The sequence below is a fragment of the Anser anser genome, assembly GCF_964211835.1.
Source record: "Anser anser genome assembly, chromosome: 12".
In the NCBI taxonomy this organism is placed as follows: domain Eukaryota; kingdom Metazoa; phylum Chordata; class Aves; order Anseriformes; family Anatidae; genus Anser; species Anser anser.
The window spans coordinates 10,628,329-10,641,591 of NC_139733.1; the positions used below are offsets into that span (position 1 = coordinate 10,628,329).

The 13,263-nt window shown below is 38.2% G+C and overlaps 1 protein-coding gene across 19 annotated transcripts in view; it reads left to right on the forward strand.

Moving 5' to 3' along the window:
* The window catches only part of DOCK3 (dedicator of cytokinesis 3), a 224,799-nt gene that overhangs the window by 115,157 nt on the left and 96,379 nt on the right, over window positions 1-13,263 (forward strand). For all 19 annotated transcript variants that reach the window (XM_083795736.1, XM_083795732.1, XM_083795743.1 and 16 more), the window contains 2 exons: window positions 6,278-6,338; window positions 8,535-8,682. In XM_083795736.1, coding sequence (XP_083651862.1) covers window positions 6,278-6,338; window positions 8,535-8,682 — 209 coding nt within the window. The remainder of the gene's footprint in view (window positions 1-6,277; window positions 6,339-8,534; window positions 8,683-13,263) is intronic.

A 13,263-nucleotide genomic window follows, 5' to 3' on the forward strand; every position in this document is an offset into this window, starting at 1 on the left:
GATGCTGACATCAATATTAGTACTTCTGGCACAATCAGTGAAGTGCTACTGGCCGATTAAATGTCAGCAGAGGTTAACAGTGTCTTTGTTTTGCACTGGGCACTGATGACGCTGCTGTCAGTAACTTGAAAAATGTCTGTCTTTTCTGAGAGAAATATGTCCAGGAAGCAAGCTTTAGCATTGATGTCTGGATCATGGAAAAAGTTTTGAGTGTAGGGTTAAGAACTGCTCTAAGTATTACTCCCAAGAGACAGCATGGACTGGTTTCTATCAAGTTTGGTATTTTCTGGCCTCTGAGGTTCAACATTCTTAAAATGATTTTCATCATCAAACTTCACCATCTGTGCTGATGGTACTCTACTTAAGGCTGTGCAACAACTGTCCTGTTTCATACTGTGGAAATGTTGCTCTGGTGACCTGCAAAACAGTCTGCATGATTTCAAAAAACACAAAGAATAACGATAATGTGATATGGCCTAGGGGCATAACAGTTCTGGAAGAGACTTGTTGTGTAGTACAAATGGGGCCAGCCTCTATTGCAGATATGCTGCTCTGATCCCAAGGACAGATACTAGAGAGATCACTCCCAAGCTACCTTTCTATTTAACTGTACAAAAATACCAAAGATGCTTCAGTGTCACTTCTCAGATGCACATAGACTTGCTGCCTATTGCTCTCTTGTCTGGGAGATCGTATCTTCTACATAATGTGAATTATGATAATTGAGAAAATTATCTGTGAAAAATATGCTCATTTCTGATGCAGTTTTTCGTCAATATATTAAAAGAACAGTCCAAAGTGTGTACCAGGGCAACAGATAATAGTTTTCTGTCTGTCGTGGTTCCATCTTAATCTGTTAGTGCTGAAATTTTCTTTTAATCTCATGCAACAGTTATAGCTATGCAGAAATTCAGGGGCAGCTTTCTGGTCTACTCTGTGCAGATCCTGGCTGCATGTCCTTTGTTAATAACAGCAAGGAAGTTCTGTACAGATCGCTTCCCCTACATATGAGCCCTAATAAAATTGTGGACATTATATTAATGATTTGGGTCTGTAGCTTTGTGTATTCCAGAATACTTAATACTGACACTAAGTAGACACAGAGATGCAGTCAAAAATAAGAAGACATATCTATCCTGCAACGTATTTGTACTTCAGGGGTAATCCCAATTCTGACTATTATCAAAAGCAATACTGGATGACTAGCACAATGTCTTTTGAGGATCACTGCGAGACACCTTTCCCTTATCAGCCGTTTATTTACTTTCACTGAGAACGTTGATTCATGTTGTGAAATGCAAGATCAGGCAAGATGCATTCATTGCTCCTAACGATGGTTCCATGTTGGCTAGGACTTCTTGCTAAGTACATTTCTTACTCACTGGAGCATTGAGTCAGAGCTTTGAAGGAGACAGACTTTTCACCTGTTCTGAGCATCCCAAAATGCCTTTGAGCTCAAAAGCCAACTTTTCTGTCATCAGACCTAAAAAGCCAATACAGAAGGTTTCAAAATGACTGAGCATTAATACAAAGGATTTTAGTGTTCACCCGTCTGTCGTGTTTTTGTGTGGTGTGTCTTTGCTTCCAGGCTCCATTTCAGTCTTTCCCGAGGTCTCTTGGACTGTATCAGATTGCACGTCTCCTCCAGGCAACTTCTCTTTTCAGAACCCAAGAGGCCCAGTATGTCTTCTTCCTGCTGCTTTTAGCATTTTCCAGTCTCTTATGCTACAGTTTCTGTGCTACATGCATTCTCACTACCTGCCCTGGTTGCTGAATTGTTCTGCCTTTTGAAAGCATGCAATTTTAGGAAAGACAAGACAGATTGTGTCACGGTGAATATTGGCTCATCAGAGGGAAAAATCTTCCTTCTGGAATGTTAGTGCTGGTTATTATAAACCTTATTGAGATTCCCTTGAGCATTTCTCTGTACGCTTGTTTTACCATTTGACACCCAAGATAATTTTGTAGTCAATTTATATTACTTAAAAAGAAGAGGGAGCTTGAGGTCTTCTGGATGCTTCCAAAATAAGGTAGTGCTGTGATTTCAATGCAGCTTTGTTCCAAGATTGTGTTAATCTTGTATTTAAATCAACATAATTATTTCCCACTCATCTTTGCCAGCCCTCAGAGTTGTTCCAAAACTCTCATCCTTCCCAGAGGGAAGAAGCCCTATATATCTTAGGTAATACAACGTATCCCTGTCTTTTCCTGCTACCTCTGTTTCTAGGTGTTCAGCCATATCTTTGTGTAAGTTTTCAAAAGTACTTAGGTTTTGGATCTGTTGTCATATCACACCAGAGGTGAGAAACTGCTTCCTCTGAAGATTCAAGCTTACTCAACTGAAGTTCAGGCTATTCGCACTTTGGAAGCATTAAAACGTAACTATGCTGAATCGGTTTTCTTTTTCTTTTATTTTTTTTTGTTAAATACCTTACTCTCTGTGATAACTGAATTTGGTATAACTATTTAAATCTCTCTTTTATTAATTGCAGTCAAGTATCCTTGATGCCACTGTTTTTGGCTGTTTTGTTTTTTTTTCTTGCTTCTTTGTTTTTAACGTACAAGTAAGTCTTTATAGACCCCAGCATTGGAAAGAACTAATCGTCATCAACTAGTTCTTTCCCATACCTGATATGGAAAGCTTTTCATATTGGTGATTTTTTAAAAAGCCATGCAGTTAGAATTACTGTGAAATTATCTTGTTTATCAAGCAGTGTCATTTTAAAATGACAGCAGGATATGGGAAATAAACCCCTTATGGATGCAGTGCCAAGACCACGGTTGTGGAATTAAATTTATTTATATTGCATAAAAGCAAACAATAAACGTAGCTTTTCCTTTTCTGGGTCCTAAGTTGTGTGCATGGATCTTGTGCAAAATAATTATTTAAAGATTTTCTCTCAGGGGTGGCGTTTTTGGATTGTTTGGTCCATGTCACAGTAAGAATTCTTCCATTTGTAAAAAGCCATTAATGTAAAGGAAAAAAAATGGAATACAAATACAAGGCCATCTGGGCCCACTTTTTTTTTTTTGTATTTTGACTGTGATAGAGTATTTTCTTTGTGAAATTGAAAAGCATCTAATGTGCGAAGCCATCAATATGTGCATGCCCTACCATTTTCTGATATTTTGACAGCTGCCCTTTGAAAAAATAGTTCTCTTAATTGCTGTTAATTAAAACTGGTAATCTCATAATAAAAATCCCCCTGTCAAATCACAGATATTTTCACAGAAAAATCACAAAAAAATTTTTTACTATCTAGAGTATTAACTACCACCTCCATGGTTTTTTGTTTTTGAGTTGTGTTGCGAGGCACTGCTGAGATTAAAGCTATGTCAAATCCCTTCTTATCACAGAGCTTCAATTTCTCCAAGACATACAAGATAAAGCCTACTGTATGCTACGCTGGTATGTTAGGTGGCAAAGAAAGCCTAGAAAGTACGTTGTCTTCTTGAAGCAGCAAAATAAGACTTGAAGAGAAAACACTGAGGAAGATTTATATAGCTTAATTCTTTGGCTTCAGAGAGACATGGTCTGTTAGCTAGTAAGTGTACCAAACAGCGTATTTGCAACTCGTTGCATATACTGCCCAGAGACATATAGTGCTCCTTTCAAATGGAGTAAGAAGACACAACCGTGAACTTATTACTTGCCCACTGTAATTTAACAATATAATGCTATTTGAAGGGGGCTGAAACGTCTCCTTAGAATAAGTTTTCTTTATGCATAGTCCCTGTGCTCAGATTTTATTGTGCTATCTATAGGAACGGCACTATAACCTGAAGTTCAGTGTTTATGTGCATTGCCATCATAATCTCCATCACTGAGATTCGGTTTCTCCAGTCACATGGGAAAGAAATTTGGTGTGTGAACTAAAGTTGATGCTTTAGTGTCCAGCAAAATAACATTTTTAATTCACTAAATTGGTTCAAAATAAGAATGATGGAACTTTGATGTCCACATTTTAATTTTTTTTCGAAAAGAGTATGGTTTCATTTTACAGTGGTTCTAATACAACTCTGGTTTTTGAAAAGAAAAATACAAGACTTTATTTGAATGCTACTGAGATTTTTCCAGTTGATTTTTGCATTCTGCTTTCCAAAAAATGCAGTATTAGAAGGACAGTGTTTGTGCATAGCTGAATCCACCAGTGGTGTTCTGCCCACGCACCTGAACGCTTTAGAATTAACTGTTAGGACTGGAATGGGTATCAGTATTCAACTGAAAAGAAAAAAAATGTGAGCACAGAAATAGTTATCAGATCAAGTTGTTTTTAAAGTCATATAAATAAAGTACATTTTGTTTTAAAATGAAGTGAGATGATGACCATTGCTTCAACATAAGGGAAGGAGCGAAATGAACAACAAAAACTGAGCTTTGAACCTTTTTTCGGATCTTTCTCTTTCACATGTGCACATGCTTCACTCACTCTCCCACCAGCTTAGGCAGAGTATTTTAATCAATTTGAGATTCCTGTTGACAGTTGATTTTTCCTCAGAAATGTCTGGAGCAATGCCCGTTATGTTTGGGGAGGATCTGGAGGCTATATGGCATAAGTCAGTACATAACAATAAGATGATAGCGTTTAGTAGAGCAGAGAGGCAGCAGCTGTTGCTGTAGAGCACAAGGAGCCTTTTTGCATCAGAATCTGAAATACCAGTGAAGATTCTCACAGCGCACAGTATCTTTTTGAAATCTTGTCTTGGAGTTAGTAACAAGGAAAATGTGTTGAACAGTGCTAATGTTTTTAGGAAGAAATTTTTGTTGGATTTTAATGCAAAAAAAAAGCATGGGGGAGAATGTCATAGAATTTGTTCCCTATAATGTTTTCAGAAACAAACACAAATCGTAAAGGGAATTGCAGTTGAGATAGCTTCTAACATGGGAGTGCAAAGTGCTGCATTAATGAATTACTGACAAGAACTCTGACTATCTTCTTGATTTATTTTCTTTATTTGGAAAGATTTGCCAATGCCAATAATGCTTTCTTCTTTTTTTCTTGTCTTCATCTTCAGCTAACCTTTCACTCTTCTGTGGTTTCTCCTTTTCCCACTTACTGGGTTTTCTTCAAGCTTGTTTTTTAAAAGTTTGGACCTGCTATTCTGTGACATGACATTTTCAGGGTTTTCATATATGCGTATAGTTGCTTGCCCTAAAATAACTTTGGGGAGATCTTAAGGTCTTGTATTTTTCTAAGCCAATAACCACATCTTAAAACTGAGGTTATTTCTTAGTTATTCCAATCCCCTGTCACTGTTCTTAACCTACTAAATTTAAGAGCAATCACCTGTGCTACATAAACTCTTAAAATGTTTTTAGCACAAATGTGGCCCTTGCTGACTACCACACCCCCAAATAATCCTGGGGCACAGTTTGTCGGTTAGAAGGGGACATAAGTTTGCATGCAGGCTCCCCTGCTTTTGGATGTCTAAGATGGGGAACTATGAATTAGCTTGCCTTGGCACCCCTCAGCTTGTATGGGTGCACAGCCTGTAGGTTCTGTGCATGGTTGAGGTGCTGCCTTGCTGCTTTCATAATGTAACAAAAGTATGCCATACAAAACAGGATTAAGGCTGCACATTGAAAAGTCTTCAAATAAACCATGTCCCTGAGTCTCCCATTTTTTATCATCTTCAGACTTCTGATTGTTTGGAGGAATTGCATCTATGCACTCATAAAAGGGAGATAGGTTCAAAAAGCACTTGAAGGTTTATTTAAGTTCTGACAGTCATGATGTAATTTTTTTTCTATAGCCATCATGTGAGGTGGAGACTCTGTGGTGAGGAATTAAAAGCCAAAGAAGGAAAGCAGAAGCAAAGGAACAAGATTTGGGACAGGTCTGGGACTTGTAGATAGGGCATGGGATGAGGGAGGCCAGAATGGTTGCAGCTGAGGTAAATCAGACATTTAAAGTTATGTTGTTATAGCAGTGTAGTAACATCTTCAAATCAGGGATTAAATTAATGTTTTAAATGCTTGCTAGGATTTTGATATGGCATTACTTGTCAGTGGAGTCTGACTCTTTTCATTTCTTTGTCTTTTAGAGAAAATGCCAACCAAGTAGAGTCCTTTTATGCTTTGTTGTGTTTTTTTGTTGTTGTTTTTTTTTTAATTAGTAAATTAGAAATAACTTCCTGTTACTTAAAGATGGAAGAGCTAAATGAATGCAGAGTATACTTTGTAATCCTCACTATTGCTTGTGGGAGTCTTGCAGACTTATTTTGGAAGTGCAATGTGTTCTTTATTTTAATGTTTCAGTTTTTTCCAATCTTTTAGGATCTCAGCAGCAAGGACATGAAGAGAGATTTGTACATAGTTGCCCATGTAATTCGAATAGGTACAGTATGATATATTACTTGAAATATTTATATAATTAACTGTGTTTTTAAAGTATTAAAAGCATTTATTTAACTGACCTGCCATTATGATTTAACAAGTTAGAAATCTCAGTTATAGGCCATGCCTATCTGCTCAGATTAATATTCAGACCATCTGTAGCCAAGTGTTAAAAAGTTACTGATGATTCTTTAACAATGATGTTTTTTTCTCAGTCTGAAACAAAATACTTGGCTAAACACCACAAATGGGGGGTAGAGTAGGGAACTAAAGAAGGCTTTTTGTTTAATGTTCCAAAATTCCATATGAGGTCTTTCTGTTGATGATAAATAGCTAGTTTATGATGCAGGACATCAGCGTACCTGGCCATTTATAACTAGTAAGTCAGAGGCTGTTAGAAAAAAAAAAAAAATATATATATATATATATAAAAGATATGTTTTCTGCTGTTGCAGTCTGCAGTGCTTCCAAGAACCACGTTCAAGTTTAGGCAGGTGCCTGTAAAACATAAGGGAAACTGTCATACCTGTAAGTTGTTCTTTCTACCAGCTGACACCAAAAAGGAACATTTGGAGTAGTATCTGCCTGCTGGAAGCCTATCAGTCTTGCAGCCCAACATCTAGCAACATACGCTGCTTCTTTCTGGTTTCCCTTGGGTGCTAACAGAGACCTACCCCAAGGAGAGATGTGGATGTATAATACTTTCTTCCTTGTGTAGGGTCAACTCAAAGTCCTTCCTTGCTAAATCATTTTATCTAGTTCCCATTTCTAGAGTGGGTTTCTATGACTACTCAAGGTGACACAGGGCTTCATCTTTTCTTCTTGAAAATTATAGTAACAAGAATGGAAAGCCTTTAAGATTGAAGTTTCATTTGCAATGTATCTTATGTGGTGTAACACGGTGCTTGAAGTAGTTCACGGACAGCTACGTGAATTTATTAGCCCAGCAGGATGCTTAAATGAAGTGACTGTGTAGTTTCTGGTATGTGAATTAAATTGCTAGAATCTCTTTTAGATGGGAAGTACTGGATAGAAAAAATCTCTCCAGTTAATAAGGATATAATTAGTCAGTAATAGGGAGTTAAATGGTGCTGAATTATGAATGTGTATACTTCCACAGAGAAAAAAACAAGTAAATGTTTACCTCTGTTGCGTATTCTAAACAGCTGAGTAATGCGTGTCTTTCGTGTTTCCCAGGTTTTCAGTTAACTGAAAAATGGTGAAGTAGTGTTTATAGTTCAATGGTATTCAACCCTAAACATTACTAGTATCCATTACCAGCCGCGGATATCTTTTCTGAATGCAGAAGGTCTAAATGGCTTAATGAAACCATAGTTTTGCTGCATTTTCCTGTGAATGACAATAATAGCCTTCAAAGTCACAGATGTGTTAGGAGGATCCAATTTTCATTATGTCTTCACTGTGTTGTGAAATGTCTGAAAGTTGTAATTACTCTGTATTACCTGAGCTCTATATCAAATGAAGCTTGTAGAACTAATTAAAGATGTGCTGTAGTTCAAGTTCAAGTTCTTAACGCTGATGCAAGATGTGGTGGACAAATTATGTGTGATGTTACAGGTTGGTTTAGATGATCAAAGTGATTTTTTCCGGTCTTGACATTTTTGACTGTTAGAAAACTACTTTACCAATAGGAAGTTAGTCATTGCACAGCTTCGTATCTCAGCATTCTCCTTTATATGCTCCAAGACAAATGTGATAAATGACTATATATTCAATACATTCCCTTTAAACAATTGTATAAAGTGAAAATATGTGTAAATAGTGGATTAAAATGGAAGAACTACAGTGGATCACTGTATGGATGCAGAGAGGTGAGCACAAGACACATTCTTGGCTCATTCAAGAGATGGTTTATAGTCAACCAAGCTGGTTGCAGATATGCGTCATGGGGCAAATCAAAGATGGCCAGACACGGCACTGTTCACTTTGCTCTTTAGTGTTCTGTTAGCTAAACAAGCTCATACACCTTAATTTGAAGTAGCCCAGTGGGTCGGCTAGGTTCAAGTGGACCTCTGAATTTGAAACAGTGTAAGAAGAAAAAGGAGTTACGAGTATAGGGAAGGCTTTAGTTTAGTTGTAATTTACTGTATGTATATGTACTCAGAAGGATAATAGAACACAGTTGATGGAATGGCTGCATTTGAGTGTTTAACTATTAAATTTCTGTTAATTTTAGGTCGCATGTTGCTAAATGATTCAAAAAAAGGGCCCCCACATTTACACTATCGCCGCCCCTATGGCTGTGCAGTGTTAAGCATCATGGATGTACTTCAGTCAATCTCTGAAATAAAAGAAGAGAAGGATTTTGTTCTCAAAGTTTACACGTGAGTAACTCTTAGAGTGTTTTTCCTAATTCTTTTCCTTCTGTATATGTTAGTGATAAGATGCTGAATGTGCTATAAGCTTCATTTGGTGTTTCATCCTCCTGACAAGTTGAATTAGTGCTGTTGGCACTGGTTTCTCTGCATTTATTATTTCAGATGCTCATACAAAGTAATGAATATTATTACAGATGTTTCAGGTATGTGAAATGCTTTAGAAATTATTGAATATTGCCCAAATGTGTGTGGCATGCAAAGCTGCACTTTTATTAATGTGCCTTATTTAAAACCTGTTAAGCTCAAAAACATAGAAATATGCTGTATTGAGCTTGAGGAAGGGATTAGTTACTCATGCACCGTCTTCAATTTTTTATCAGTCATGATGACCAACAAAAGAACTAGAAAACAACTGAAGTCAACAGCGTGTGACCAAAAAATTCAAAACAAGTCAGAATGTTCAGAGCAAGAATCTATCTTCAGTTTATTTGTGATTTTGAACTTTAAACTGCCAATTATTATTATGAAATGTGGTCTCACAATAGTAATAAAGAGAGCACAGACGAACTGCAGGGAACATTTAAATCTCTTGTCAGTGAAGATAAATACTGGCAAGATCTGCTTTGCAGATGGGCTGAGATACAGCTGACATTACTCTGTGGTCTGTGGCCACCATCTGAATAATAAGATAATTTGGGGGGGTTATTGAACTTTGTTATTCCGTGAGAAGTGCATTCAGCAGCAGAAAATCTGCCAGTCAAGTGAAATTATACATGAATAAAATGCTTTCACTGTTCAGTGAAAGATTCCTGGATATTTTTTAATATGTTAGAAATCTGGATGTCCAAAGAAAAGTCTCTCAGTCAGCTCTTCCATTCTTGTTTTGCCAACAGTTATGAAAACTGTAGCAAGATTCATAGAATGGTTTGGATTGGAAAGGACCTCAAAGACCATCTAGTTTCAACCCCCCTGCCATGGGCAGCAACACCTTCCACCAGCCCAGGTTGCCCAAAGCCCCATCCAGCCTGGCCTTGGGCACTGCCAGGGATGGGGCAGCCACAGCTTCTCTGGGCAGCCTGTGTCAGTGCCTCACCACCCTCAAAGTAAAGAATTTCTTCCTAATATCTAATCTAAACCTACCCTCTTTTAGTTAAAAGACATAGAATGGCTCGGGTTGGAAGGGACCTCAAAGATCATCTAGTTCCAACCCCCCTGCCATACTCAGGGATGCCACCCACTAGATCAGGTTGCTCAGGGCCTCGTCCAACCTGACCTTGACACCTCCAGGGATGGGGCATCCACAACCTCTCTGGGCAACCTGTGCCAGTGCCTCACCACCCTCTGAGTGAAGAATTTCCTCCTAACCTCTAATCTAAATCTCCCCTCTTTTAGTTTAAAACCATTCCCCCTTGTCCTGTCATTTCCGATTGAGCAAAGAGTTGCTCCCCATCCTTTTTTTCAGTCTCCTTCAAGTCCTGAAAGGTTGCAGTGAGATCACCCCAGAGGCTCCTCTTCTCCAGGCTGAACATCCCCAGCTCTCTCAGCCTTTCTTCATAGGAGAGCTGATTCAGCCCTCTGAGCATCTTCGTGGCCCTCCTCTGGACCCGCTCTAACAGCCCCACATCCTTCTTGTGCTGGGGGCTCCAGACCTGGATGCAGCACTCCAGGTGGGGCCTCATGAGGGCAGAGCAGAGGGGGACAATCACCTCCCTCCCCTGCTGGCCACTGCTTTTGACACAGCCCAGGACGCGGTTGGCCTTCTGGGCTGCAAGCGCGCACTGCTGGCTCATGTCGAGCTTCTCATCCACCAGAACCCCCAAGTCCTTCTCTGCAGGGCTGCTCTCAATGAGCTCCTCTCCCAGTCTGTCCTCCTGTCTGGGATTGCCCTGGCCCAGGTTCAGCACCTTACACTTGGACTTGCTGAACCTCAGTAGGTTCACGCGGGCCCAATTCTCAAGCTTATCCCGGTCCCTTTGGATGTCATCCCTTCCTTCTGGTGTACCAACCACACCACTCAGCTTGGTGTCAGCTGCAAACATGCTGAGAGTGCACTCAATCCCACTTCCATGTTGTTGATAAGGGTATTAAACAGTACCAGTCCCAGGACAGACCCCTGAGGGACACCACTCATCACCAGCCTCCACCTGAACACAGAGCCATTGACCACCACTCTCTGGGTGCCACCTTCAAGTCAACTCCTTATCCAGTGAATGGTCCACCCATCAAATCCATCTCTCTCCAGTTTGGAGACCAGGGTGTCATGTGGAGCCAATAATCTTGGCATTTTGTAACCATTCATTTTTAGCTTATCTCAAACCAGTGGTCTTTGGTTATGATATTTGATAATGTTGGCTTTGTAGAGATATGCTAATATATTGCAACTGCTACATTTTGAATGTTTACAGTAATGGAACATTCTGAATATAATTTCTGTTTTGATGCCTTTTTAATGCATCTTTAGTTTCTTTTTCACTGAAAAATAAGAGAAAAACCTCTAAAATACTGGATTTGTCCATTTGTCAGTGACAAATCATCAATTCATGCAGCCACTTTGAGCAATCCAAAGTTCCAGTACTATTATCAAGAAAAAAACACAGGATAGAGAGCTTCCCTTTTCTTTCTCCTAATCTGAAGTGTGCTGTTAATATGGATTCCCTGCAGACCATCCAAAATACCAGCTGTATCTGCCTAAATGCTTAAGTAGGTTTATACCATCTGTTGTTCTTTGCTTCTGCTTCCCAAAACTCTTTGTTTTTAACATCCACACACAGCCATTATTGTCTTCTCAGAGAGGATGTAGAGCACATAACAGTATTCAACTCTATAATCAGACACTTTTAATTTTTATCACCATTATCTTTTGCTTGAGTGTCGTACATCATTCTCTAATGGCACTGCTGATTGGAGTGTTCTCTGTAAACTTGCAACATAAATCCTCAGAAGGGAAAATATATTGATGCGTCTAAGGGGTGCCAGTTTATCCCTTTTGCAGCTTTAATAGCTGTTGATCTTCCATGACAGAATATTTTCACAGGTCTATCCGCTTACATCTTCTCTTTGCACATTCATTTGGTTAAGCTAACTTTTCTTGCTTTGTAGACAAATATTGAAATAGCATTTTTGTTTTGTAAATTTGAAGTTGTACACGAATGCTTAAGCAACACTGAACTAATTTTCCTACCTGCTGCTCTTACTCTTATTATTGTTAAAATGCCTCAGGCCAAGCCAAAAACATCATAAAGATGAAATAAGGAGGGAAGTGTGTTTGTATTTTTAAACGAGCAATAAGAAGCATTCTTTTTGCACTATCTGGCTAAAGCTTATATCCAGAAAAGCCTTTTTATTGGGAGAAGCTGGAAAAAAGTTGAGACACTGAAAACCTAACAGACGATGAAACAAATATGTGGCATTTCAATTGAGACTATTGCTGGATCCACAAGAGAGAACACTTACAAAAAATCAATTTACTTCACCAGTCTGTTTTACTATTGTTAAAGATTTATGTCTGAAAAAGTCTTTCTGCTCACAATCCAGATTCTCCTGTTGGTTAATCCTGCAGTCATGTTATAATCTTACTAAGAGGATATAGTACCACAGCTCTAAATATAAGCTCATTATGTAAAAGCATGAAGGTTTACTTTTATAGTTCTTTTTAATAATATACATTTAAAAGTGAGATGGAAACTAAAATCTCAATCCATGTTTTTTTTTTTCTTGGAAAAATTGATTTCATACTTTTATATGAATTTTTATCTTTAGTGCAGTTTTTTGCTTACTGCACCTTATTCTTTGTGTTGATTTTTCAATTTCCCTAGAATCTTCATATATTTCTCTGTCACATTATCTTTTTCAATTTTATTTTACCCTATTTTTTCTCAATCCTTTGTGTATTTCCTTCCTTCTCCAGCACGAGGTCTTAAAATTCTTTCCTCTTAATGTAGAGTATTGCCTGAATGCCTTTCCCTTTTGAAATTCAGTTGTTGCTGTTTGCCCAGCTGGACATTGCATTTCTGTCCCCATCTGTTTGACATCAGGGTATGATGTAGTATGGCAAACATTCCAAATGGTGAATTTATTGTAGAACCAGCCAACCTGAAGAGGTAATGGATGGCTTAGGAGGAAATTCTTAATGAAACTAGAAATACATTTGGTAATATATTTGGTATTTAGACAAGTAAAATGATAACAAAACACAATAAAATGCATTACTGGTGAGTGTTTTCAGGCCAGCATTTCAACCTTGGGAGAATATTCTTTGTGTTCAGGATGTAAAGTGCAGCTTACGTCAGTAGTTGGTACAAAACTGGCTTTAAGCTATATTTACACTCCATTGATTTTGGGACAACTTTGTTCCAGCTTAATTTACAGACATAAGTCATTGGAGGCTGAAATCTATTTTAACTTGCACTCCGGTGGCTGGTACAGCAACTGAAAAGTTATCAAAGTTTAGAAGTTTTCTGTAGTCTCATCTGTGATGGTGACGGATGGAATAAAATTTGTCCTGTTGTTTTAATTTTTACTTTAAGGAAAATATTATTTGCAATAGGAAAAATTATTTCAAATGTCTTGGCAAGAGAAGAGGAGTAA